Source organism: Enhydra lutris, unplaced genomic scaffold, assembly GCF_002288905.1.
Source record: "Enhydra lutris kenyoni isolate GAN:26980312 unplaced genomic scaffold, ASM228890v2 scaffoldscaffold73, whole genome shotgun sequence".
In the NCBI taxonomy this organism is placed as follows: domain Eukaryota; kingdom Metazoa; phylum Chordata; class Mammalia; order Carnivora; family Mustelidae; genus Enhydra; species Enhydra lutris.
In genome coordinates, this window is record NW_019154157.1 from 3,382,941 (window position 1) to 3,410,322 (window position 27,382).

The 27,382-nt window shown below is 59.6% G+C and overlaps 1 protein-coding gene across 1 annotated transcript; it reads right to left on the bottom strand.

Moving 5' to 3' along the window:
• Positions 1-105: 105 nt before the first annotated feature.
• On the bottom strand, positions 106-8,272 carry LOC111160095 (calcium binding protein 7). The gene is made up of 5 exons (XM_022522928.1): positions 8,164-8,272; positions 1,891-2,034; positions 932-1,044; positions 466-619; positions 106-233 (listed from the first exon to the last, which is right to left on the bottom strand). Exons 1-5 carry the CDS (start codon positions 8,270-8,272, stop codon positions 106-108), a joined length of 648 nt encoding a protein of 215 aa, XP_022378636.1.
• Positions 8,273-27,382: the final 19,110 nt, after the last annotated feature.

The following is a 27,382-nucleotide window of genomic DNA, read 5'->3' on the forward strand; positions in this document are numbered from 1 at the left end:
CGTCCGGGCCCTGAAGTACACGTGGCGGTGGCCCGGGGAAGCCGAGTGCAGGAGAGGACGGCGGGCGGTGGGGAGTGTGGAGTGGGCCCCACGCACTGCCTGGGCCTACTTCATGCCGCTGCGCAGCACCTGGTTGGCCGCGATGAGCATGACGCTGATGATGAAGGCGATGGCGAAGGCGCAGATCAGGCTCTTGCGCACACACGTCTGGCGGATCTGCTGGTTGGAGCAGGCTGTGGCCGCCCGCCAGGGAGCACCAGAGAGAGACAGACGGGGACAGCGAAGCGCGGAATCAGGAGCCGCCTGCACTGCCCGCATGTGGGTTCGTCCCACGGGGACACAAAGCGTGGGGTGGGCAAGGAGGCCCCCAGCCATCCCCTGCAATCCCCGGGTCCTCCTCCTCCCCCTGCCCCCAGCAGTTGGCCTGCCCCTGGGTGGGGGGAGGGCTGGGGGCCAGTCACTCACTCTCCACGTCCACGGGGCACTCCTCAGCGGTGCCCAGGTGACTTTCCTCCTCCGTCATGATGATGTTCTCAATGTCCTTCATGGACAGGTGCTCACAGAAGGTGTCGTACAGCAGCCGCTTCAGCTCGTCCACGGTCAGCTTCTGCATGTCACACTTGGGTTGGGGAAGAGACACAGTGCTCTGGCCACTGCCACCACCACGGCCACCACCCAGCACCCTGTTGCCACACAAGCCCAGTGATGGGCCTCTGGATTCTGGAGAACTGGAAACCACTCACTCCATTCCTTGAGTCCTTGACCACACCAGCCTCCCCCGGCCGGCCCCTGGCCCTCTGGAAGATAAGACATCCAGGGGACAGATGCCTGGGATAGTCACCTGCCTTTATGGATGGCCCTGGCCATTCACTGACCCTGTACAGCCCTCCACAGTGTGTACAACCCTAAGTCCCAACCAGCCAGCACTTACCTTCCAGAAGACAGTGTCGAAGTCAGTGCCATGGAACTTCTCTGGGATCCCCGAGGTGGAAAGCTTGGGTCCCAGGAGGGTTACAAACTCCTCAAAGTCCACTTGGCCATCACCTAGAGCAGGCACAGGTCCAATCAGTGGGCCAGCTGACAACCGGGCTGGGTCCCGGGCCACCTCGGTCACGGGGTACCTTGGGCAGGTCCCACCTCCTCTGAGCCTTGAGTTATTTTCAGGGACTAAACCCACCAAATATGGTGGTTGCAAAGTGGAGATGGGGTGCGGCAGATGGGCCCAAGCACATGGGGGAGCCTTGCATTTTACTCAGAAACGTGGCTTCCCAGCAGGTGTGAGGCCTGACATCCTCACTCCACAGACAGGAACTGAAACTCAGGGCACAAACTGCACAGACCACCACCTGCTCTGTGGGTGGAGGGGAGGCAGGGATGGAGGCCCATGGTGGGGGTGGGAGTAACAAGAAGAGGAGACTGGATATTACCAGCCTTTTTTACTAGGTTTTCCTTAATAAGATGCCAGGTGGCAAATACAACTAAATGATTTTTTATTTCGGGTGATGGGACCTGGGGTACTTAGTATAGCCTTTCTACTTCTCTGTGCTTTAAAAAAATTTGCTCGGGAGGCACCTGGCTGGCTCAGTCCGTACAGCGCGCAACTCTTGGTCTCGAGGTTGCAAGTTTGAGCCCCACATTGGGGGTAGAGATGACTTAAAAATACTATCTTAAACGAACTGCTCAGAATGCAGAGCTAGAGAGGCAGAGCCTCTAAACCTCCGTGTGTGGGTGTGGCTGGGGCCATGGCACTCTAGCGTCTATTCTCCAGGCTGTGAAATGAGGCCAGACCTGGCTGCCTACCGCCATGGGCTTGGGGGTACCTGGAGGGCGGGCTCGGCCTCAGAGGCCCAGGTGAGGGGTGAGGATACGGAGGCAGGGGTTGGTGCTCACCATCCATGTCCAGCCGCTGGATGATAACTTCCAGCTCCACCTCATTGGGCATGTAGCCCAGGGAGCGCATGGCCGTGCCCAGCTCCTGCTTGGAGATGAAGCCATTGCCATCGCGGTCAAAGACTTTGAAGGCCTCACGGATCTCTGTGGGGGGAGCAGAGCAGGTTGGGACCTCGCCTCTGTCCCCAACACCCCTTCCCTAAGCCACCGGCATCCCCAAACCTGCAGCCTGAGCCCGGCACTAAGAATCCACTAGGGAGCCTGCAGGTCTTGTCAGAGACGAGTGGCAGGTGGCCCAAGTGTCCACCATAGCGCTGCCTTCCTGGAGCTCAGGGCCAGCCGAGCCAAGTGGCAAAGGTATGCCTAAGCCCGCAGCAGGGCCAGGATCACCCTGGGGATGGGGGCGGGGATCCTCCTTCTCCCAGCCAGGCTCGCACAGCCTCTTAGGGCGTGCTCACGACGACCCCGTGTGGCGGGTAAGCATGAGTCCCACCGTGTGGGCTCCCCGGGGCCTGGCTGCGGTGGCCTCTGTGAGGGGCCAAAGGCTTCCCTGTCCACCCCTCACTCCTTCCATCCCCCACTCCCCCTCATCCTCATCGCATACTTCCTCCCCTGGGCTCGGCTTGGAAATTCCCGCCAGCACTCCTTAAGGATGCCCCATGAGGCAGCCGTCAGCTCCCGCTCAGAGTCAGGCTGACAGTTCCGTGCAGGGACTGCCTCCCCAGCCCGAGGTTAGGGGGAAGGTGGAGGCTGGATGGAGGGGCCCTAGCCAGCCCAGGCCTGCTCAGATGTGGAGATCGTCCCCTGCATCGTACCGAAGGGGAGACAGAGGCCTGAGGACCTGGGTGACAGGGACAGAGAACAATGCACTGGGCTGGGAGCAGTGAGTGACCTGGGACCAGTCCCACCCACAGTAGAATGCCCAGTAGTGATGTGGGTACAACAAGGGGGTTTACCAAGCATGTCCAGGAGCCGTTGAAGGGTCCTAACCTCTCCCCGCTCGCCTTAGTTCTACCTGCTATCTCTTCGTGGCCACTCAGCCCCGGAAGAGCCCTCAAGAGCATTTTTCTTTGGCCAAGACGGGAACCTCACCCCACTCACACCGCCTGCTCCAGCATCCTTGCTCACCTGCCAGCCTCTTGGCCTTTGCCTAAGCTGTCCCCTGGCTGGGATTCAGCAGACAGAATCCTGTCCCTGGGTGTGAGTGTGGGTGTATTTGGAAGCAGAGACAGATGAAAATGGTCCACACTGCAGACCTGGAAACTGAGGCACAGAGAGGCAAAACAGCCAGACTGGGGTCAGTTTGGGGTCAAGGCTATTTCTGGTGAGAGCAGGAATCTGGCTGGCCCAGGCCTGGCCTAAAGGGACTATGAACCCCTAAAACAGACTGTGGAATCCTGTGCTATGGGGTTACTCCTTAATCCCACTGGCCCCATCACAGACTAGGGGCTGTGGCAAGGAAGCTTGGGTCAAGGGCCCAAAATCTCATCCGGCTCCTCCTACCCGGTGTCTGCACCCAAGGCCTGGAGATTAGACCAGAGGGCACACAGGCCAAGACAGAGATGGTGGGCTGTAGCCAAGCGGCCTGGACCCCCAGATCCTCTGACTCTGGACATCCCCGTCCATCCTAGGCTGGGCCTGAGAATCTGGTCTGACCAGGGGCCCCCTAGGCCGGAAAGCAACTGGGATGGGAGATCTGAGCCACAGGCCCAGGGGTTTCTATAAATCCCGGACTTGGAACTCCAAGCCAACTCCCACCTACCACTCTCCCAGGCCACTGACAAGGTGGTAAGCTCCCCACCACCAGAGGTCTCTAAGTGGGGCCCCGGCTGTCATGAAGGTGGCTAATGGGGTCCTACGGCTTAAGGGTCTCCAAGTACAGACTAAGGCACCAACAGACCAACCAGACACACTGTCCACCACTTCTACCACCCTGACCCAGTTCCAGGCCCTTCCAGCTCAGGTGTCCTGAACTCTAGCCCGAGGGGCCCTTTCAGCCCTGGTGAGCACCAGGAGCGCTCCATGTCCAGGCCTTTGAACAGGGGCTCCTTTCACTTGGAAGTTCTTCCCCAAACCATGGCAAACTTGTATACCTCTCAGGTTCCTGGCATAGACAGCACCACCTTCCTGGTGTCCTCCCTGAACCCCAGCTGAGTTCAACCTGCTTCTGGGCGCCCACAGACCCTGCCCTGCCCTTGCACGGACCACACTGGACTATGAATGAACTATGAAGGCTGCGCTGGGGCCCCATGACGGGAACAGTGCCTGTCTGTCAAGCATAAACGTCGCCGAACTAGTGAGTGAATGAATGAATGACTGATTTGGGGAGCCCACCCTTCTGCAGCACAGAGAGAAAAGATCTGGGTGGAAATGCACGCAATACCCGGTGTGAGGTCATCATTCGGAGCCCAGGTACTCCTAGTTCACTAACAGTCCTACTAAGAGTAAGTGTTGGCCACCACAGAAGAGAGGAATCAAGCTGAGGCCAGGGCTGAGGGTACATCCCCAGATTTCTGGGTGAGGGGCTAGTTTTGGAAGGAGGAACCCAGAGTCAAGCACCCCATCTTTCCAGGTCCCTCAGTTTCCTCCTTGGTAGAGGCCCACTGGGAAATTTGCGGTGGGTATGGCAAAACCCTTGACGCACAGTGGGACTGCCACAGATGCTGGCCCCCTCCCCTGCAAGGAGCTGGGGTCCAGGCTGTCCCTCCCACCCTGGCCAGGTGTGGCCCCCAGAGCCGGGTGTGGCCCTCAGAGCCCATGGCCGCTTCAGTTGGAGCCCCTGGTCCTCTTCTGGAAGATCTGAGGAAACGCACGGGACTAGACGGGAGACAGCGGAGGGCAGGGGAATCTTGGTGACAGACCCTGAGGCAGCCTGACAGGCCTCAAGGCACATCAGCCTTCCGTCTGGAAGCTGGAGGCCAGAGACGGGGTGCACACGCTGGAGGTCACTCGTGAATGGGGGGGCAGCGCCTGTCTCTGCCGCAGCTGCCGTTCTCCGCGGCATTGGCCCCACGCCCCACCACTTTGGCGGCCCTGAGCCTACGCAGAGGCGGCTGTTGGGCTTGCAGGGAAAACGGGCAGGATAGGGGCTCCCCCACCCCCCATACTCCGAATGCCCTATTTGGCCACTCTCAGTATGGGCTCCACTGTCTGACTGAGCAGGCCAAGCGCCAACCTCAGAACCCTGCCCTGGTGACTGTCTGCCTGTCTGTCTGTCTCCTTCCTCTTCTCTCTGGCCAGAAAGGGTTGGCCTAGGACTTGCAGCCACTGCACTCCTACCCTCAGGTGCTCAAGTCCGCTGATGCCCCTGGGCCAGCCTCTGTGCTCCCGCAGACCCTGGGAGGCTTGGCTGGGAGTGTGTGTCATGGCAGGGATGAGACGGGGTGTGAGATACAGGGAGAAGCTGGAAAGCCTGTGCCTCTCCTTCTCCAGGGTCAGACAGGCTCCGGGCCAGCTTTGCCCAGCCCCGTCTACCCTGCCAACTGCCACCCACGGCTCCCTAAGGCCACAGGTCCCCAGGTGCCTTTGCCAGACCTTCAAGGACTCTTCTACCCAGCCCTTCGCGGAGCCAGCCTTCCTGCCCTGTCCGCCCCCCCGTCCATCCTGGGTCCCTAACTCAAGAGCTTCACCAATCTCTCCACACTCCAGGCTCTTACTCCTGCAAGAACCCCCCTACTTGGCCAACCCCGCAGCAGCATCGGGGTCAGCAAGCTCCTGCTGCATACCAGTCCCCTCAATAAGAGCTTCCATTGTGTCCTCTGCCACCAGCAGCCCTGGGGAGGGGCGATGCCAAGCCCCTTTCACAGATGGAGACACCGAGGCAGGAAAGGCCAAGTGATAGTCCAAGGTCACTCTGTAAGCGGACGGTACAGAGATTCGAACCCAGGCCTGCCTGGCTGGGAAGCCCTCATCCACCCCTTGAGCTCTCCACCTCCCTTGTCCCTCTCCCCCTCAGACTAACCGCCCCCTGGATTTCTGCGGCAGGCACATAATGTCTGCAGCATTTCATCCCAAGCTGCTGGGCTTCCTCTTCTCTGCACGTGTGGGTCCCCCACCGGTGGGTGTCCTTTCCGCAAAGGGCCTGGATCTTACCCAGGCACTGGGCGGCAGGGGGATGGGGGGGGGGCTGTCACCTTTTCCATCCAGCCCCGGCACTCAAGGACCACCGGGGACTGCAGAGACTTGGTCCCCCAGGAGGGCTTTTGGAGCGCCTACAGGCAAGAAGAGGGGGTCAGCCATGGAGGACTTCTTGCCCTCACCTACAGCTGCCCGCAGGCTAGGAGATGGGCTGGGGTCACCCAGGCACCTGCTTGTTCCATGACCCCCTCCTGGTCACCCCAAGGAGGGCCCTGCCCTTCAGATGCCCCTGTGCCACGGTCCCTCTGCTCCTCAGGGCCCAGGAGAGGGGGACAGGAGAGAAGCAGGGAGTGTGTTTGGTGTGGCTGGTGACTAACACTGCTGGGTTTCTGCCAGTGTGCCCGCCAGGCAGCCCAAGTGGAGCCTGCAGCCTCCTCACCCCTGCACTGCCCTCCCTGTGCCTGCTCACCCCTCTATCCCAGCCTCTTCTCAGCTTCTCAGGTCTGCACCCCAGGGCTGGGAGAACAAGAGAGGAGAGACCCAGCCAGGCCCATAGCCGGACTACCAGTGTCAGAGTGGGGTGCTGGGAGCAAGGATAGGGAATGAGGTGGAAGCTGCATGGGTTTTGGGGGGAGAGTGTTGCCCCCTGCCCAAGTGGCCAGAAGGAAGCGATAGAGGGCCCATGGAGGGAGACACTGGCAGGAGGTTCGGGGTGACCTAGGGCAGGAGAAGACAATGGTGGAGAAGAGATGGCCTGTGCCCCATCCCCTGCCCTCTTGGTCCTCATTGCACCTCCTCCTTGTCCCAGGCACTGGACAGACAAGGCAGACACTTGGGCTTTGGGATTCAAGGCAGCAGCACTCATCTCTCTGTTCTGCCTGATTCAGACACCAGACCCTGTCTCCGTGGCTCTGCCAGCCTCTGGGGACTTTCAGGGGACTTGAGAGGAGCAGGTGGCTCATAGTCTATGGTACAGGGTGTATGTGTTGGGGGAAGGGTAGCTACCTTCTCCCTCTTGATCTTCCCTTCACCCAGTCTGACTCCCCCAACATCTACCCTCTCCAGGGCTGGGGGATGAGGGAAGACCTCTCTACATAACTTCCCCTGTGTTCCCGTCATCATGCCTGACTGCATTGGTGTCTCAGCTGCACCCCCCAAGCCCTGATGAGCTCCAGATCGCAGAGACCCTTGGCCCCAAGATAACTGAAGAGAGGCCCAGCCTCTGGCAATCTCAGCCCCTCACGCAACAGCAGACAAGTAGATCCCAGGGGCCTAAGACTATCAGCCCCAAACCCCCACTCCACTCCACATGGGGCCCTAAGAGGTCTGGGGGATGGAAGGCCTGAGAACCTGACCCCATCCCAGGAGGGCAAGAGCTTGCAGGCCCCAGGGTTCTCACAGCTCCGCAGAATCTTCATTCCAAGGACCCCAGCCCCTGACCTCTGCTCTCATCCTGCCCAGCCCCTTGCCTAAGGTCCCTATCCATGCTGAAAGGCAGAGGGACTACTGGGGGAAACAGATTTGGGTCCCAGCCTCTGCCTTTCCCTTCCTGGCTTGGTTATCGCGACCAAGCCGCCCAATCTGGCCACTTGTTGTCGCCACCACCTCCTGGGCCGCCCTCCCAGCGCTCTGGGCTGGGGGTCCCCGCAGGGCTGTGGGGAAGGGGCCAAGGTCGCAGGAGGGACTGGGGACAGCCCCGCAGGCGGCAAGTGCAGGGCAGTCGCCCTCTCCCCCTTCTCCCGCTGCCCTAGCAGATTGGATTTGAAAAGCGACACGAGCGGAATGTCAATTCGAGCGCAGAGCCGCGGGCGGGCGCCGCGGAGGGGATCAGGATGCGGGTGCTCCGGCCGGGCCAGCGCGGGGGGCGCAGCTCGGACCCCCACCCAGACCGCCGCGTTGCCGCACCGTCACCGCGGACTGCGCGGCCCCGTGACCCCGCTGCGGGGCTCGGCAAGTTTCCGCAGCGCGGGGGACCATGCGGGTAGGGGCTGGGCCGCCCCTCAGCCTTGGCTACCCCCACCGCGGCACCCAGAGGTGCGAGTTGGTCCTGACTCCCCGAGCAGCTGCTCTCTGGAGCGCCCACCTGGCAGCCGGCACCTGCGGACGGCCCCCCGCCCCCTGCGCCCCTAGTCCGCGCTTCACCTGGGCGCACAGGTAGGAGGGCCGGCGGGCAGGGGTCCCGGCGGGGGCACTCACCCTCCAGTTCATCCTCAGGGATGTCCACGGGGCGCTGCTCCGACAGCAGATTGGGCACGGTGTAGATGCCCCGGTACATCAACGCCGCCGTCACCGGGTGGAACGGCATCTTGGAGGCTCCGCGCCCGCCCGCCCGCCGCAAACTTTGAGGTCGGGGCTCATGGGCCGGCGGCGGCCCCGGGGGCGGCTGGAGCGGGCGGGGCGCGCGGCTGCGGAGGGCGGCCCGGCGGCCCCAGCGGTGGCGAGACTGGGGGCGCCCCTCCGGGGGCCTAGCGCCCCCGCGACCCGGGCCGCGGGTCCATGCCGCCCCCTCCCTCCTCGGGCTCCCGGCGGGGGCCCCGCAGGGGCGACGGGGGCGGCGCCGCTCGGGCCTCTCCGCTCGGGCTGCCGCGCGCTGCTCCCGCCGCGCCCGCTCCTCGGTGCCCCGCGCGCTCCGCGCTGCTAGCCGCCCCCTAGTCCGCTCGCCGGCGCGGCCGCCCGGCCAGCCGCTCCGGCTCTCGCTGCCTCCCCTGCTCGCTTGCTCGCTCGCTCGCTCGCTCTGTGCAGCGCTGGCTGCGCTCCCCGCCTCCCCCGCCCTCCCGCCCGCAGCCTGCCCGCCCCCTCTGCGCTCCCCCCCTACCCCGCCCGCCCCTTCCCGCCGCCGGTCCCTGAGCTCTCGCCCCTAGCCCGCCGCGGGCTCCTTCTCCTCTTCGCCCTAGGTTCCCCTTTCTCCCAGCGGAGGATCACTTATCTCTCGCCCCAAGTCCGCAGCCACCGGGACCAAGGTGGGGGTGGGGCCCTTCCTTCCTGCCCCTTGGCCCGCCCCCACCCCGCACGAACAGAGCAGGGAACTGACGACCAGAGACCTGGCAACGAGGTGAGATGGCCCCAGGCGCCTGGGTCCTGGAGGAGAATCATACAGTATTGGTGCCAGGAGGGGCTCCAAGGTGGGGAAACTGAGGCTGAGAGAGAAGGGAGAGAAGGGCGTTGACCAAGGTCATAAGCCGCTGGTGGCAGGCAGGAGATTGGGACAAATCTGGGGCAGGCTCTCCTGCCTGTGGCTGAGACTTGGCGGCTGACCTTGCTCCCCCCACAGTAGAGCCTCAGTCCTGGCTCCTTTCCAAGCCCCCACCACTCCGCCTGGGGAGCTGCCAAGGGTCTGCTTCATGCCTCTCCCCACCCCCAGCTCAGGGCACTGAAGAACAGAGAGGTGGCTGGGTGCTTGTAGGGCCTGGTGTGAGAGCCTCTCAGTTCACATGGCTGGTTAGACCCATGTGTGCGCAAGACTCACCCAGGCCCCAAGGCACGTGTGTGCATCAAAGTGAGGGGGCAGGTGTTTGTGGGAGCAGCATGTGTGTGCATATATCTGTTACCCAGGAGGGTGTGTTCATGTGTTTTTGAGTCCACACGCAGATGGATGCATGTTGGGAGTGTGTATGGAAACCTACATGTGCCAAGGTTGTGAGCTGGCAGGGGAGGGGAGGGCAGGAGCTTCTGGGCAGGAGCCCATGGGTGGGAGGGGGCGGTGTGCGGACCCATGGACTAGGAGTGGCATGGGCATGGGAACACAGATGTACATGCATATATATGGGGGAGGGCTTGACCCCCTGGCCTCTCCATGGCCCCAGCTGCTGGACCTGTTCCTGGAGGCCCTACCGGAACCACCCTCAATCAGCCAACAGCCCCAGCGGGAAAGCTGATTGCCACGGCCCAGCCCAGCCCTGCCCTTCCCAAGCTGATTACATTTTTCTGTTTGTTTCTGCTTTTGTCGTTGATTAATCACAGCCCTATCTTGGGGCCTGGGGAGAGGGGGCTCAGGGACAGATGTCAGCCCTGGCCCCCAGCACTCCTCGGGCATGGCTTGGGAGGGAGATACCAGCAGCGTCCCCAACCTGCAGAAGAGCCAGGAAAGACCTCAGCTCTTTGTCTGTCTCCCCAGCCTCTATGGATCAGCTGGGTGCCCCTTAGAACCAAGGGCCAGGGGTGGGAGAGGCCCCCCAAAAGCCCTACCCCAAAGCCCTCCTCATCCATCTGTCTCCCGGTCTGACGATGTACTGTCAGACCGGAATGTTTTGAGTTCCCTAGGTCTTCTGGTGCAGCAGAGGAGTGGGGAGGAAAGAACCCAGAACTTGGAGCCAGGCAGACCTGGGGCTCCTGTCTCTACCACCTCCTTGCTGCCATGGGACCTTAGTCACCTCCCTTAACATCCCGGAGCCTTGGATCCCCCCCCGCATGAAGTGAGGGTTGGCAGTGCCACCTTCCAGGCAGTGGTAAGGATGGAGTGATGTAACATGGGAGAGGTGCCTGACAGAGTATCCCCTGTAGCTCTTGGGAGTTTCCTATTAGCATGAAAATTCCCCCCAAGGAATATGAATTAATAATAATTATAGCTGCTATGTATTGATCAAGAGCTTGAGCTACAGCAGCTCTTTTTCATTTTTTCCTGAGTGCTCAGGCTGCACCAGCCCAGGGCAAGTAGTTCTAAATCAGGACCCCCGCACCAAGGAAGGCTGGGCTGGAGCTTGCCAAGGGGCTGATGGGAAACCCGGCTCCCAGCCGCTTCAAGAGGGGCTGTTAGAGAGCATGTGGTCACCCACCTGACAGAGGGACAGCGCCGGCTATATCCTCTGTAGCTCCCAGCCCAGCGGAGAATTTCCAAAGGATGGGGCAGAAACGGTCCTTGAATAAATTAAGCAAAAATCAAGTGAATGGGTCTACCCAACACAGCCCGGTCCTGAGAATCTGCCCTGAGGGAGGGCATGAGTGTCCAGGGAGACAAAGCCCTCCTTCTGGTCTGTAGATAAGGGTCAAGTTCTACATCTTGTGACCAGGCTGCCTCCTCGGACAGGCTCCCACCAGGCCAGAGGGACAGGACCTGATAGGGTTTATAGCCCCAAGGTCACGGTACACCCCACCGCTTGGGCCATCCCTGACATCCTTGTCTCTGGTGACTCAGGCCAGTCCCTGTGTCTCCCCTGATCCAAAGCCACGACCCACAGAGCTGATTGTGGGCCCAGGCGACTTCCATGTGTCACCAGCCTCACCTGTCCCCCCTTCTTGATCTGCCCATGGGTACTTGAGCTGTGCACATAACCTGAAAGCCATCCCCTGAACCTCTGAAAGCAGTTTATCCTTGCCTCCATGTATGGTTGAGGGCAACCCTGCTAAGGGACAAGGATGGGTCGTGTATCCTTGTGAGGCAAGGCAGGGGTTCGAGCCCAAGGCAAGAGCTGGGTTAGGGTAAGGGTGAGAGCTTCAGGAACCAGGCTCTGGGTCATTCTGATTACATCCCTCTGGGCTCAGAGGTTGGCTGCCTCTGCCGGGAGCCATCACAGACCTCCTCAGCCCTCCAGCACTGTGACCCTCAGGTCACGGGACAACCCCTGGGTGCTAGGTCCTACAAACAAGTCAGGCCAGGAGTCAGAGGATGAGAGGGAGCTGCTTGTACCCGGAGCTCACAGAACAGCATGAGAATGTTGAGCAGCGTGGTCAACCTGGCAGCTCGTTGTCTGGTGAAGGGCGGGGGGAGGGAGGGCAGCTTTTGTAGAGGAAGGTCACAAAACCAGCTTGAAAAACCTTGGACATGGGGTGGCTGAGGCAGTGCCACAAGGTCGCCTTGAGAACCCAGGCCTGGACATATGCCTTTGGGTGACTACACTTACCTCTCTGAGCCTCAACTTACTCACCTGTTAAATAGGAACAGATCTAGTTCCCAGAATGAATGCTTAGATCATGCATGTGAAGTGTTCAGCGCACAGGACTTGATAGTTCTTACTACGAGTCAAGGGAACTCCAGGAGGAAAAGCCAGGGTAAGCAAAAGCTCAGAAGTGTGAGAGGACCACACTTAGCCCTGGAGGGCGGGGTCTGTATGCCCCAGATCTGTTGTCTGGCACAGGACTCAGCTGGGCTTGGGAAATTGGCAGGGGCTGCCTGAACCTCTGTTGGATGAATGAAGGAGAGAACGAATGAATGAATGATCACCCACCAGCCCACCAGCCCTTCGGCATTGCAGCCCCGTCCTCTCCTCTGCACGTCACTGGGGAGCAGATGGCGTGATTGCAGGGTGTGAATTATGTCTGTCGCTCCCCATCTGGGGAAGGTGCTGCCGCCATCACACTACACTCCCTGGGGTGCCATCGGGAGACTCAACTCAAGGGCCCCTCCAGAGAGGGATCTCCACAGACTTTGCCCACAAGTCCTTGGCTCAGGGTGCTAGAGACACCAGGAGAGGTGAGCCCCACGCGACCCTGGGAGAATCCACCCAGTGGCAGAGAGGAAGGGGAGAGAAATGGAGACCACCCTGTCCAGAGGCTAGGTGCCTCCCTTCCAGAGACTGGAGCCCTCTCCTCTCAAAACTAGCAGGCTTGCCACCCTCGCTGGCTGGAAGCAACTCCTCCGAGGCCAACATTCTCTTGCCACCCACGTTCAGCACCAGGGAGAGCTCCTGGCAAAGCCCTGGGCCCAGCCACGTAGGGTGCAGTTGTGGAGGCATGGAGAGCCTGACAGGGCAACAAAGGAGCCCACTGTCCAGAAGAAGATATCAAAGTGGAGGGAGGGCAAGTGCCAAGCTCAAGGTCAATCCGGAACTGCTAACCACAATGCTGTCCAAACTGTGGGGCCTGTGGGGGGAGCTGCTGAGGGGAAGGGGGTATCCAGGGAGGGCAGAGGCTCTGGCCTCTGCCCCTTGGCTAGGGAGCAATATTGTTCCAAGAAGCCTCTGGGGACAGTGTCTGGAGGTGAATAAAATATTCATCGTCTAGGCAAACTCACTCAGTCACTTGATGAATAATGGAATTTATAGACTTGCAGAGGCTGACCCAGCTGGGAGGGTGTGTGGGCCAGAATCTAGAGGCCCCTGTCTGCTCCGATCCCGCCCTGCCATGGGCACCCAGTCTAAGCCTTCCGATTTCCAGCTCCTGTAGATGACAGGGGTAGACAGGAGAGAGCACGAGACAGAGCCCATCAGAAGGACACAGAGCAAAGGGGACAGCTCCTTGAATTTATTGCTCCTTGAGAAGAAACTTGGTGATGGAAAAAGAGCACTGGACTCAGAGTCCGATGTGGCTGGGATGAATGCTGACTGCTGTTACGAGTTCTGTGTCCTGAGTATGCCAGTTCTGCCTCAGTTTTCTCTGCTGTGAAATGGGATTGACGCAGCCACCACACAATTAGGGTTGCTGAGATCTGATGAAGTGAAGAAGGTGGTGGTACCTGGTGCCCCTGTCCCTGGCACACAGTGCTGAGACCTGTTGCTGAAAGGCTGGACCTTTAGAACCTCTTTCTCTGGCCCCAGACTCTCCTAAGCCCAGGAGCAGTCTAGAAGGCAGAGAGAGGCGTGGCCACAGAAGTAGACAAGCTTCTAGTCCTCAGGGCAGGGTTTGCTGTCAATATGTGCAAAAACTTGGCCCAGGAGAGATGGGCACAGGAGCTCACGCAGGCCCCCCCTACCCCAAAGTCAGCTTCCACTGAGCTGGGCATGGGCCTGGGCAAAGGTATTTTTAAAATGCTCCCTGGGAGCTTCTTCTAAGATATAACCAGGTTTAGAACCACTACTCCAGAGGACGAAGGCCGGGAGGGGAAACAGTCTAAGCAGGGGTAAGAAGAACTTGGGAATGTCCCACCCAGGAAATGACAGAGATCCGTGTCCCTCATCCCCTTTGGGGCTTTGGCTCCCCTTTTGGGAAGTGGGAGCCTATGCCCAGGGTATGGTCAGTCTGCTGGCCGGGAGTGGGACATGGGTACCTCTGGTCCAGACCCTGCTCCAGCCCTACTTCCTGAGTGACAGCTGTGGCAGCTGGCAGGAGACAAGGCACGAGCCAGCTCCTAATTGCTCTGGGCTCCCAGATCCCTGCCTCAGTCTGTTGCCTCTGATGAGACACTCGACTGACCTGCCCAGGGCGGCTGCTTCACCCAGAAGAGGCCCCGTCTCTGGCTGGCCCTGGCATCGTGGGGGTGGGTGGCAGGAGTTGCCTCTCCTTGCAAGGTCTTGATACCTCTGGAGTCGGGTGAGGTCGGGACCCTGCAATTCCCCAAGGGCCTGCCCCCTCCTCTCTGCCTCTCTCTGTGTGACATGAAGAGCTGGGTGTAAACTTCCCTTTGAACATCAGCTACACAGGGCCTGTGGGTGAGCTCTGCGGCCTCACCTGGCATACCCCGTCCCTTCCAAGGGGGCTGGAACATGTCCTCTGGGGTCAGACACAAGAGAAGAACTGTGTGATCTCAGGCAAGTGGGGACTTGGAGTCTTGGTGTATTTGTCTGTGAGGGTAAGCATGGCCAGAGAAAGGCACGGAAGGCGCTGAGCCCTGGGCCCAGGGTCCTTGAGATGCTGCAGACCAGCAGCCTTTAGCATACCACCTGGGGCTGAGTTTTTAGGTTCCTTCCTACCTCTGTCTCTGGTTGCCTGGACCCCTCCCACTGCCCCCTTCCTGGCCCCTGGCTTTCTCTTTCTTCGGAAGCAGCTCTAGGGCAAGATGTGGAGAGCAGAGGACTGAACCCTCTGGAGAGTCTCAGACCCTGATCTCTCCAGTTCTTTCTCAGGAGGACCGAGTCATTTACCTGGTTGCGGTGATTGAGCCCCAGGCTTAGCCTTCCCCATGTGTGAGCTGCTGTCTCCCCCTGCTGCCACATGCCAAGTGGTAGCTGGTGTTTGCACACCTCCAGGGACAGGAAGCTTACCCCTCCTCTGAGGCAGAGCCACCACTTGCCTATTCCCTGGGCTCTTTGTCCTCCAAGATCTCCCCTGTTCTGAGGGAGAGGGGCCCCCAGAACTGTCATCTGGAGACAGTACTGACCTCTGAGCAGCTCATCAGAGTGGCACCCCTGCCCCTACAGTGGGGACATGGAGTAAGAACAGCACCTCAAGCCTGTGGGCCAAGGAGAGGGCTCTACGGTGGCAGAGAGGGGGCAAGGGGAGTGGGGGCCAGACTTCCCGAGCCCCTCCTGCCCTGGCCACCACGAGTTCTCTAGGAAACCAGGCTGTGATTCTCTCTGATATTGAGAGACAGGTCTGGGACAGGGTCCCAGGGTGCCGGGGGCGGTGGATGGAAGACTTGCTTCTGGGTCTCTGTCCTCGAAGGCTGAACTAAGCCTCCTACCCTGGCCCCAGCCAGCACCTCCACCCAAAGGCCTCCTAATGGGCCTCTGTGGCCCACAGTGCCCTGGTCCTGTCGAGCCTAAGTGATGATAAAATCGACAGCAGTTTAATTGGTAATTTTAATCCTGGACAGAGCAGTAATGGCGTTACTAATTGGATCGTTAGAGATTTGTGCTTTATGGCTGTGTAATTAGAGGACCTGTGGGGGGCCGGGGTGAAGTGGGGGGCCATGTGGGGCCAGGGGCAGGGAGCAGCAGGTGGGACCCTTTCCCGGCTGGGGCTGCGTCACCATTGGGACCTCCTGCTCATCGACTGCTCCTTCCCAGCAGGGCCCCTGGGGTAACTGGGTGAGGTCCCAGTATGGGGGACTTGTGCCCCTCCCATGCCCCATCATGTTAGGAAGAGGAGGCCTTGGAGACCACTCCACAGAAAGACCCCAAAGCTCACACCCCAGCTCCTCATAGAACAGGCTGGAGGGGTTCCCACAAGCCCAGTCCTTCCCCGTATCCTTATATGTGTGTTCCCTGAGCTCATGTGGGCTCACGTGGCTCTGTGCAGCCTTACCCGTGTGTTTACCACGTGCACCGAAGTCCCTGTCCACGCAGGTAGAGCCGCAGCCCTGTGTCCTTGCGGTCTGGCCCCCAGGACTCTAGGTAGCCACAAAGTGTCCTCATTTAACATAGGGAAGGGTCTTAGGTCCTCTGACCCTGCTCGTTTCTCATACAGGGAAACTGAGGCCCGGGGAGGGGAGAGAACATTCTGCCTGTGTTCCGTGCTAGTCTCATCCATGCGTGTGAGGCTTCCCTGCCCTGAACACCAGTGTTTGGTAGGTTTTCTGCACACGTGCCACTGTCATTCTGCACCTGGGTGAGGGACACGTGGGCTGACATGCAGGCCCAGCCCCCACCCCAGGCACCTGGGGCAGACGTGGTGAAGTGTTCAGGGGAGGCAGGATGGAACGTCATTTGGATTGAATTCACAAAAGGTTAGAACAGCGCCTGGCGCTCCACAAATATTTGCTGTATTAATTAATAAAGAAAAGAAAGAAAAATAGAAAAGAGAGGAAGGGATGGAGGGAGGACAGGGAGATCATGGGCCATGGCCCTCGTCACATGGTCCCTCTCCTTGGTCCCTAACCTGCCACTGTTTGTCCTTCTAGACTCTGGTGTGGTCCCCTTAAAACCCCACCATGGTATCCACCTTATTCCAAGAGAAAGTCAAAGTCACAAGGGGCCCAAAATGCCTCGCTTCTCACCTCCTGGCCCCCACCTGCTCCCCGGCTCCAACTGCCTTACCCAGGTGTTCCCAGCAGAGTGCCAGGCCCACGCCTACCCCAGAGCCTTTGCACTGGCTGTATTGTTTGCCAGGAATGCACTCCCCCTAGACATCTTCATCACTCGTGCCTTAAACTCTTTACTCAAAAATCACCTTCCCTATGGGCCTTCCCTGATCACCCTAGCTTAAAACATTTAAAAACACACACACACAGAAAGACAAATGGCGCCTATCCTCCACAGCCTTGCTTGTCCAGGCTTGCACGTACCACAGTGTAACATACTGTGGACTCTTCTTTCTTGCCTGATCCTGGATTCTGCTCACTGCTGCATCCCTAGTGTTATGACATACAGGAGGTGCTCATACATAGTTGTTGGATGAATGAATGAATGAATGAATGAATGAAGGAGAGGCTCCCTCCAGACTCAGCCCTGGGAGCCGAGGGCAGCTTGTGGGAAGTGTGCCGGCTGAGGGGGCAGGAAGCTGATGCCAGGCGGAGATGATGGCCAAGGTACCCCTAGCTGTGAGCCCTTCTCTCTGGCTGACGCAGCCCCCAACCCTGTGCAGTAGCTCAGTTAGGAGATGGGGCCCTAGTGACCCACATCAGCAAATGAGGCAGGTGGGCGCGGGGGAGACAAAATGCTCTGCCTCAGTGTCCTCCACCTGATGGCCGACAGCCCAGCCTCCCCTCCCCTCTTGCCAGGTCATCCCGTGATCTCTCACTGCCTCCGTCATCCTCCCCCCACAAGAAGCGACTACCTCTGGGGGAGGAGTCTTGGGGACTCCCAGGAGACCCCTCTTCTGCTGGCCCTAGCTCCCTGTGCCTGAAGTGCCACCCCAGCCCTGAGGTGGCTCCTACATGGGCAGAGCACGGGGGTCTGAGCTCTCAGCAGTGCCCCACCCACCCACCCTGCCCGGCTTCCTCAGGCGTCAGGTGATGTACGGCCCACTGGCCCTGCCAGGAAGTGACAGCAGATGGATGGGCAGTGCAGAAGGGTGGGCTCAGAGCCAGGAGCAGGGGGGAGGGAGAGGTGCCTGGCTCCAGAGAAAGCCATTCCCGGAATGCCATCCTCCCTGACTAAGGGCGGGACTGGGAGTACCGGAGTCCTCTCAGGCATGGTTCCCACACAGGGGCCCTTCTTGTGAGGAAGTACAGGAAGCTGGGGGGCTCTGGAGGCTTCAGGGCGCCTCTCCCCAGGCCTCAGTTTCCTCATCTGTAAAATGACAACGAAGCACCCCTGGGAGGTGGCAGGTGCACCAAGAGAAGGCACACGAAACACAGTCCCCAGACTCAGGGTGCTCTAGTCACCACACACCCACCTTGCTAGGCTTGGTCCCTAAAATTCTTCTTCCTTCTCCCAGTATCTTCCGACCCAACCCTTTCCCCCATCTTCTCTCTCCTGGCCTTCAGGAGACTCGCACAGTCAGAAATGTATGGGATCTTGGCAAATTTCTAGTTCGACTTCCCTCCCATTTTCCAGAGGGGAAGACTGAGGTCTTGAGAGAAGAAGAACCTGCTCAGGGTCGGTTAGGAGGGCCGGTAAGGCTCACCACCCCTTGTGGTGATTCCTGAAAGAAACACTTTCTTCGCCATGGACCCGGGAAGGTGGTGAGTTGGCGGTGGACGGCGGTGGGGGAGCTCATGCAGCTGCCAGCGGGTGAGAAACGGCGGGCAGGACAGGGCTGGGCACAGGGAAGGGGGCTGGGGGGCGGGGGTGCAGTGCTGCTGCTTTGGCCAAGTCCGGAGGCGCCAGACGCTGCCATGGGCTCTGTCTGCGTCCAAGGAGACCAGGACATTGGGCGGGCGGACGGCATGTCCTTGCTGGCTGGTCCTGGAGGAGGGGTGGGGGAGGGTGTCATTCTGGGAACCCGGGCCGCCTGCAGGGCCAGGCAGCATCTCCCGGCATCTGTTCACCTGCCCTGCTCCCCAGAGCAGCCTGGACCTCACATGGGTCTCCCGACAGTTGTGGCCATGTGACCCAGATGTACACGGCCAGGTCCGGTGGACATGTGAGGGGGTGTGGGCGTGCATGGGTGTGCATGGGCATGTTGGCACAGATGTGTGCATCTGGGGCCGGGTTTGTATGTATGCGTGGGGCTTGATATGTGCGTGCAGGGGTCTTAATGTCCTGGCCCCAAAAACCTGGGGCATTGCACGCACATGCAGGAGCATTGCACTTTGCATGCCCGGGCTTCTCCACACACTCCGGCGTGGGTGAGAGGATGGCATGTATCAGTGGGTATGAGGCAAGACGTGTGCTCAGTTGACACCCGACAGGTCCTCAGCTTCAGGCAGAAGCGGTGTCAGCCCCGCCTTGTCAGTGAGGAAACCAAGGACAGCAGCCTGTCTAAGGCCACTGGGGTTCCTGCCTATAAATCCTCCTTACCAGGTGGGGTTCAGACAGGAAAATGTCCCACCCAAGTGGGAAACGGGTTTGGCCCCGAAGAAAGGCTCTGCCCAGATCACAGGCCCTATTCTGGAATGTGAGGCTTGCTTTGGACTTGTTCTTCTGTGTAGGGACAGGGCGGGGGGCCATGGAATCCTAGGGTTGGATGGGCCTTTGGGGTCACTCGGGGCAGCCCTCTGCTGCTAACGTGGGGGCTGATGGCCAGGACCCTTGCAGAGGAGGGAGCCCCAGTTGGAGGGCCTCACTCCCCCTACTCCTTGGAGGCTGCTTCCTCACCTGTAGAAAGGAGCTCCCCCTCTACTCCTTTGGGAGGGGGTGCCCTGCTGGAGGGCTGAGACCCAAGGTCAGCTCAGGGACAAGTGGGTGGTCCTTGCCTGCTCTCCTGCCGGTCTGGAAGGGGAGATGAGCTGGTGGGGCCATGGGGAGGGGGCAGGAGGAAGGAGACTGAAGGGTTCTGAGGCGGGGAGGCAGGCCTTCCAGTTCAGTTAGTGAAGGGATTTGTCATTTTAATGATGTGATATTTCTTGCCTGGCTCTGGGCCGTGGCAGCACGGAGGGGACAGCTGCCTACTTGAATGAGGAGGCGCCTGTGGTGGGGGCTGTCCTCAGGCTTCTGCGCTTACCCCAGCCAGGGTCTGGGGACAAGACCCGGATACCGGGGGTTGGGGGACCATTGGCCATCACACGACCCCATCTCCAGTCCAGCTCTGCTTCTCCCTTCCTGGGGGACCTGGACAAGCCCTTCCCCACGCTCAGTTTCCTCATCGACGAATTGGGGCCAGTACTGTCACCCCTGGCTCCCAGCACTGACCACCATTGACTCCAGAGGCTTTCACATCCTCCCCTTTGCTGTCTCTTCTGGTCCCACCACCCAGAACCCCTCTGCTGCTCCTATGTTTCTGCAGACCCTCAGTAGGTCCCCTCCCCCAAGACAACAGGGTCTTTTGGAAGTGCTGACCTGGTTCCCTCACCCCCTGCCTCCCTGGCCCCCTGCCCCCATCCCAAGTCCACGCCTCTGCCTCCCCTCCCTGGCTGCCTCCCCTCCTTGGCGTCTCTCACAGCCACCGTCTATTTGTCACATGGGAGAGTGACAGCTGGTTTCCCATTCAGTCTTGCCTGCCCCATGTTCCGGCACATAGTAGGCTCTCGATAAGTGTGTGTTTGTGGAACGACTGGAGGGGCCACACAGCTGCCCTCCTGCCCCTGGTGGGCAGCGGCGAGGTTGAGGGCAGTGGCCGCAGCCAGTGTGGCCCGGTGGGTGGCCTATCCTTCAGCTTGGCTCTGTGCCTGACCAGATGGCACGGAGCCCCTGGGGAGGGGAGAGGAAGAAAAGATCCATCACCCAACCGGCTGGTTCTGCGGGTGTGTGGGTGTGTCGCACCTGCCCCCCACGAGATCCCCATTCATCATGCTGTCCCTGGGATGCTGGGACAGGATGAGCAGGCGGCACCCACCTCTGGCGGGCTCTGTGGGGACCCAAACCTTCAGGACGTCATCAGAGCTCTCCCAGGGCACGGGGTAAATTGAGGTCTGGAAGAGGGTGGCCGAAATTCAAAGTGGGGAACCTGGGGCCAGACTGACCAGTGTTTGAGCGACAGCCCTGGGACCCACTTCTGTGACTCTGGGTAAGTTCTCTGGCCTCTCAGAGCCAATGTCTTCATCCGTAAAATGGGGACACAGTAGTGTCCCCTCATCCAGAAGAGGAGAGGATTCCTGGAGATAAGGCCCCCCGGCTGTCTCTTACCCAGCTGGCCCCCGCTCCTCCGGCTGATGGCAGAGGGGGTAGGCAGTAACTGGCCCACCAGATTCAGGCGGGACCCGCTCATTGTCTGGGCATCAGGGAGAAGGAGACATTGATGGATGTCCCTCTGGGCCAGAGGGGCTGGGGAGGGGGAAGAGGGGCACTGAGTGAGGACCAGGTCGCTGGTGATTACAGCTCAGCTGATGGGACCAGCTGGCTAGGGGACATCATGCCCCAGACTCTCTCCCAGCCCCCCTCAGCTGGTTTGCTGGGAAGTCACAGCCTCTCTCCTCCTCAGCATTTTAATGATAAAAGCAAACACTTTCTGAGCTAGACTTTCATCAGAATCACACAGCAGCCTAGGGAGTAGGGTAAGATCCTGGGCCTTAAGAACCTCATTGCACAGACAGGGAAACTGAGACCCTTTCCCTCACTCAGCAAATATGGACTGAGCTCCTGCCTACTCAGAGCCAGGCACTGTGCTGGGCACGGGGAAGTCGGACCAGAAGGTTTTGGCCACCCGCTTGCAGCCGGGTATTCTGGAAGTTACAGGAGGATCGGGACTGAGTTTGGCATCAGTGAGGATGTGGCGGCAAGCAGCCCTTAGGGTAGCAGATACTCCCCCCTGCAGTCATGGGGCGCACTCAGTGCCTGGTGCTGTGCTGACCCCTTAAGGTGCATTGTCTCATTTCCTCATCCAAGGCAGGCACTGGCGACCCTGTTTTTCAGCCTCAAGAACTGGAGCTTCAAGCGCCGATGTGACTGGCTTGGAGCCCCCCAGCTGGGACGAGGCAGAGCCCACCTGTGCACCCAGAACTTGGGTTATTTCCACCCTCCCCCCGGGCCCACATATCTGGGCCAGGCCTGGCTCAATAAGGAGCTGCCAAGTGGGGGACTCAGGAATGAACTAGCCCAGGCATCCCAGCAGAGCTAATAAGCCCAGCCCAGAATCCTCCATTCCTCCTGTGCCTTGGGGGGCTTCCAGAATGTGATCCCACCCCCAGACAGCCCCTCCCACACCTGTCCTGTCCTGGGCTTGGCCCCACTGCTGGGCCCCTTCAGATAGCACATGGCCACCTGGAGGTAATGTAAGGAGGGGTGGGGGCTCTGTTCCATCCACTCTGAGCTGGGCCAGGGGGAGGAATTCTACTCTGAAACTGAGAAGCAGAAAGATCCGGATCCCTGGATGGGGGAGGGGGGAGGGGCAGATGGGCACCCTGAGCTCAGGCTCCTCCCATCTCACATGGGGTCAGTGCAAAGGGCTCTCTTGGGGCCTCATGATGCCACCTGGTATGCAAAGTGGTGAACGTGGCCCTCCTGGGGGCCACTGAGATTAAAGAGAGAGACCCAGAACGCCAAGCCAAACACAGATCAGTGCTATTCTTTTTCACACTCCTAAGTGTCTGGCCAGAGCAGGGGCTCAGGGGACCCTGTGGCCCTGACCCCAGGCAGACAGCGTCGGTCACTGCTGGGGTGGGGTTTTAGAATTTGCTCTCCTGAACCACGCCTGGTGCTGGACCGGCCCGAAGGAGGTGGGGGGCTCTGGGAGGGGGCCGTGCTTGGCCTGTACTGAGCTACCCAGCAGAGCAGAGCTGGCTGTAATGAAGTGGGCTAGCCCCAGGCTGTAATGAAGTGGGCTAGCCCCAGGCTGGCCCTGATTTCACATCTCGGTGGCCGCTTCCCAGCCGGTAAATGTCACCGGAGAGAGCAGCAGTGGCACCTGGCATGGGACCAGTCAGGGGTGGGGGTGGACAGGCTGCCAGAGGGGCCGGGGATGCCTGTGGAATCCTGATGCTGGCTCAGGGTTCCCAGACCCTCCAGACACCCCTCCAGGTCCCAAGGGTCTACGCCAACCGGCTGCAGCTGTCACCCACTCAGGTACCTTTGCCACCACCAGCGCCTCTCCAGAGTCAATCTACGAATGGCCTGAGCTCCAGTGCTAGGAGGTCTCCCTCACGCCACCACCCCTGCCATTGGCCCCCTCCCTTCCCTACCCCACACTTCTCTGGGGTAAGCTCAGGGAGGTTTGGAGAGAAGCACAGCTGCCCAGGACACCTGAGTGGGAGGCTGAACTCTGGGAGAGCCTCTCCCGGCCCGTGACAGCCCCTGCTGCCCTGAGCTGTCTCCTCTGATCACTGAGTCTAGAACAAGCTAATAGTAAAGGGCTATAAACCACACGATGACCGTCTTGTTTAATAAACTCTCACTGCAGCAGGCACTTGCTCAGAACCCGGTGTCCGTGACCCTGTTTGTCCCCCACGATGACCCTGTAGTCAGTGGGAACTGATTCCGCTGTGCAGGAAAAAATGTGAGAGAGCTAAGGAACATGTCACAGGAAGCAGGATCCCACCCCCTCCAGCTCTGCTGTGCTACCTGGAGTCCTCAAGGCACCCTCCCTCTGCTCAGCTCCCCACCCCAGAGGAGATGGGGCTGTCTGCCCTGCATCGTCTTCATCTTCCCCTGTCTCCTGGGGTTGCCAGGAAGCAGGAGGTGGGATGGGAGGTAACCTGCCGGTTAGGCTGTTCCACTGCTCATCTTGGACTCTGAGCAGCCCTCAGCTTCGAATCCGGGCCAGTGAGTGCTGTGGGGAGGGAGATGGGGCACAAGTCCCTTCCAGGTCTGAACCCAAGGAGGAGCTGGGCCTCCTGAAGGACTAGAAAGCAAGAAGGGCTGATGTGTCACCACTTACTGTTCTCTGCCCCGTCCCCGTGTCCCCTTTCTCTCCTAGAACCTCCTTTGAAAAACCACAATCTGTCCAACCCACACCCAACCTAGACTCAACATTTCCTGGGTGCACCCACCCTAAGTTGCACAGATGGGTTCCTGGCTGACAGGACATAGGGGTGGCTGACGCCAGGCCTGCTGCTGGAGGGTCTGGGACCAGTGCGCCTGGGGCAGACACGCAGCAGCCCCTGAGTCAGGCCTGCCTGTAACTCTGTGACTTCCACATCGTGACTGCTGGGGCCCTTCGGCCCTGTAGGAGCCACCCCCTGAGTTATCTGTATTTCCTGGCCCCCTTCCCTGCCCAGGGAGCTCCTCCTCTGTGGACACCCATTGCCTTCCCAGGTCTCTCCACCCTACACCCAGCACTGGCTGGCCCCAGCAGAGAGTGGTGGATGGGGGTCCTGGCTTTGGCCCAGAGAGGGGGCTGTCCCTGGCACGGGGTGGCCTCTCAGAGCGGGGGATGGGGAGGTTAGGGGACAGCTCACAGGCCTGCTTTGTGGGCAAGTGGTGCCCACTCCACCTGGCAGCTGGTCCCTGCTCCCCCTTCCAGCGGTTCCCTGGACACTCCTACGTGGGGCGGGGAGCCCTGGCATCCCCAGCCGCTCTCTCTCTTCCATGGGAAAGAGGAGGGAGGAGAGAAAAGCCGTATTAATAAAAGAATAGGATACTGCGACTAACTCCGCAGCGTGTGCCGCTCAGAATAGCAATGTGCTTTCTCAAGGCAAACAGAACTCCCCAGGTGTTAATGCAAATTCACTCCAGTTAAGATGAAAGAGGGTTGTTTCCCCCTTTGCTGGCTAATATGAAGGACTTAATAGATTCAGCTTCGGGAACTTCAGGCTGGGAGCAGGAGGCTGGGGGAGGGATGGAGGCGTGGGCGAGGAAGGGAGGTCCCCATGGGATTCAGGGCACCGCGACTGCCACAGTGCAGCGGGTCCGGCTCCTGCCACCTCAACCTCTCTCCCTGAAGTGGACAAGAGCCCCAGCTCAGGAGGAGGCCCTAGGAAAGCCCAGGGGGCCCTGCCCCGTGCCCGCTGCCCTTCATATTAACTTGGGGGCTGACGCCACAATCGTCAGTCCTTCATTTGTGCCAGAGGAGCGTGGAGCTTGAAGAAGGGACTGACTGGGGCGAGCCTGGCCGGCTGTGCTGGGTACCCGGTTCCAGGGTCCAGTCCAGCTCAGCTGGCCGTGACTGCCCCTGTGGGAGAGAGGGTCCCTCACTTCCCATCAGGCTCCCTGGGTGGTGAAACTGGTTTGACAGGGCCTGGGGAGACCAGCCTGAGGAATTCCTTTAAAACATCCAGTTCGAAGACTATTGGAACAAGAAAGGGCTTCAGAGTTCCTCTGGCCCAAACCTGACCTTTTATAGCCAAGGACTTGGAAGCCCAGAGAGTAGAGGGACTTACTCAAGGCCACACAGCTGCACGCAGAGAGCCTCTCAAGGACCATACTCCAGGCTCTGCTCTCCTGGAAGCCTGAGTGGCCCTCTGTGGCACACAGTCTGGGGGACTCCACCAGCCACAGGCCCCTTCATCCCATGACAGAGGAGGGGAGAGTGGGGGCACCCTTCTCCCACCCCAGGGTCCCTGGGCTAAGCTGTCTATCCCAGACCAAGCAGATTTGGCACACATATTTTCCCCAGAATCATCCTCCATTGAAAATTGCCCGCGGTCCCAGCTGGGCCAGTCCAGGGAGGGGAACAGGGACACCACACAGGGGCTGGTCTGAGGCTGGGACCCTGGCAGAGTGTCTCCTGGCTCAGCCGGGGACAAAGGGCAACTTCAGGGAGATCGGGAGGGGGGCGGGGGGTAGTGGGGGGGGAGGCTGTCCCCAACCAATCCTCTTCTCTCATCTGCATTTAACTCCTTTCTCTCGGGGCAAATGGCACAGCAGGTTCCCGAAAGGAGACACCTCCGCAGCCTTTTCCCTTTTGTTTACGGACTTAATTCCTTCGGATCAAAGAGTGCCCCTTCCTCCCCTAGCAGGCAGGCGGGGGAATTACATTATTTATATTGGAAATGGGCAAGACTCCATGGGGACTTCTTCCTTATGCCTGATAAGAGAAAATCAGGTCACCGCCATGCCTCCCTGGTGTCTGCGGTTGGGTTCTGACAGCTCGGGCACCCACAAGCTGGAGAAGAGCGCCAGGTGCGGAGCCAGTGCGGCCCACCCAGCCCCTCTCTTGCCCTGAGCCTCCGGTAAATTATTGACCAGAGCAGCGGGCATTAATGTGACAACACTAGAACATCCTTTCCATGCAGCCCCAGCCTGGGTTATCTATCATCTCCAGGGCTTTGCAGCTGGCACTGGGCAAACACAGCGAGGACAAACAAGCCAGATGCAGGTTCATTAAAGCTCCCGGCACAGGTGGAGGGACGGCTCCCCCCCACCCCCGACTGGGGGCAGCTGGTGGGCTTGACCCCTCGGAGCCACGGCTTCCTCTGGTCACCACTGCTCTTTTCTCTGCTTCCTCCTTGCAATGCCCACCCCAGCTCCCCCAGCCCGCCCCCCCCAAAAGAGCCACCCTCAACCAAGTGGCACCGTGCTAAGAGCTCTCTTATTAATCCCCACAAAAACCCTGTAACTTGCCTAGGGTCACACGGCTGGCAAGTCGCCGAGAAGGGATGGGGACCCAGGTCTGAGTTCCAAGTCAGGAAGGGCTGAGCCCTTCAGCTCTATGGTTTCCTTAGCCCTCTCCCCGGCTGGGTGTCTAGAAAAAAAAAAAAAAAATGTGCCGCTTCACGAGTGCCGCTTCTATTACTTGTAAATAATGGTGACACGGCCCCACGTCCTCCCTCTTTTTCTTAGAAATCTGAGTACTGCTCAGAATCTGCTCCTCACGTTATTCGGACAACATTCCAGAGGTACCCAGAGAGGTCACTGTCAACCCTCTTTTCAGAGGGGGAAGCGGTTTGGAGAAGCAGAGCCCCTGGCCCGGCAGGGACAGCAGGGACGGCAGGGACGGCAGGGACGGCAGGGACGGCAGGGACGGCAGGGACGGGGACGGCAGGGACGGGGGAGCCTCTCCCCGCTCTGACTGCGGCATTCCTCACAGGTCTGGATTTCTTCAGCTTGGAGGCAAGATGCCAGGTGCTATTCTGGGGCTGCTGCCCCAGTGAGACGGGCATCAAGTGAGCACCGGGAGAGGACGCGGCGAGGGTTCCGCTCTGAGTCAGCTCAGGGGCTGGTGGCGCTGATGATTCGCCTGAGCTGGCTCCCTGCAAGCGAGCTCCTGACTCCCCAGCCGAGCCGGGACTGGACTGCGGCCGCAGCCAACCTGCCATAATGCAGTCATGACAGGCTTCCAGGGAGCCCCGACGCGGCGGGCCGGCCGGCCAAGTAGGGAGAGGAGAAGGAGACAGAGGATATGTGGACGGCTCGACTCTCCCTTCCCCGGATGTGCAAGAAATTGGATTTGACGCGGTTGCACCAATACCTTTCCACCCAGCGTCCTGCTGGCAGGATTCACCGTTTTATGTGGGTGGCTCGCTATCCATTCCTCCAAAGTGAAGGCTTCTGGGGTGGGCAGCTCTGGGAGCAGCCACCAGGCACTTGGCTCTCAGGCAATGACCAAAGGCAGACCAAGTGCTGGCAGGGAGATCAGAAGGGGCCACTTGGGGACCCCACGGGACCCTGCTGCAAACACTATCATTGAGCCCTGAGGTCCGGCCAGCGGCTTTGGGTTTACAGCACAGTCAAGACAAACAAACAAAAAAAGCAGAGTAGAACTCAACTGGTGTCCCCAGTACCAAAATACCAGGTAATATTATTGCTCTCACCCATTTAATGGAGCTTTCAGGATCTGTATGGGAATATTACTATCTTTAGGGGGTTGGCTTTAAACGGTCAGGTAAAAATGTCGTCTGGGCAGCTTCAAATGACCAGTATTTACGAAGTACTTTCTCTGGCTCACACTATAAGGGGCAATCAAACTATTTCCAATCACTGAAAATAACAATCTACGTTTTTTAAGAAGTGAAGCACCTTCATATTATTTA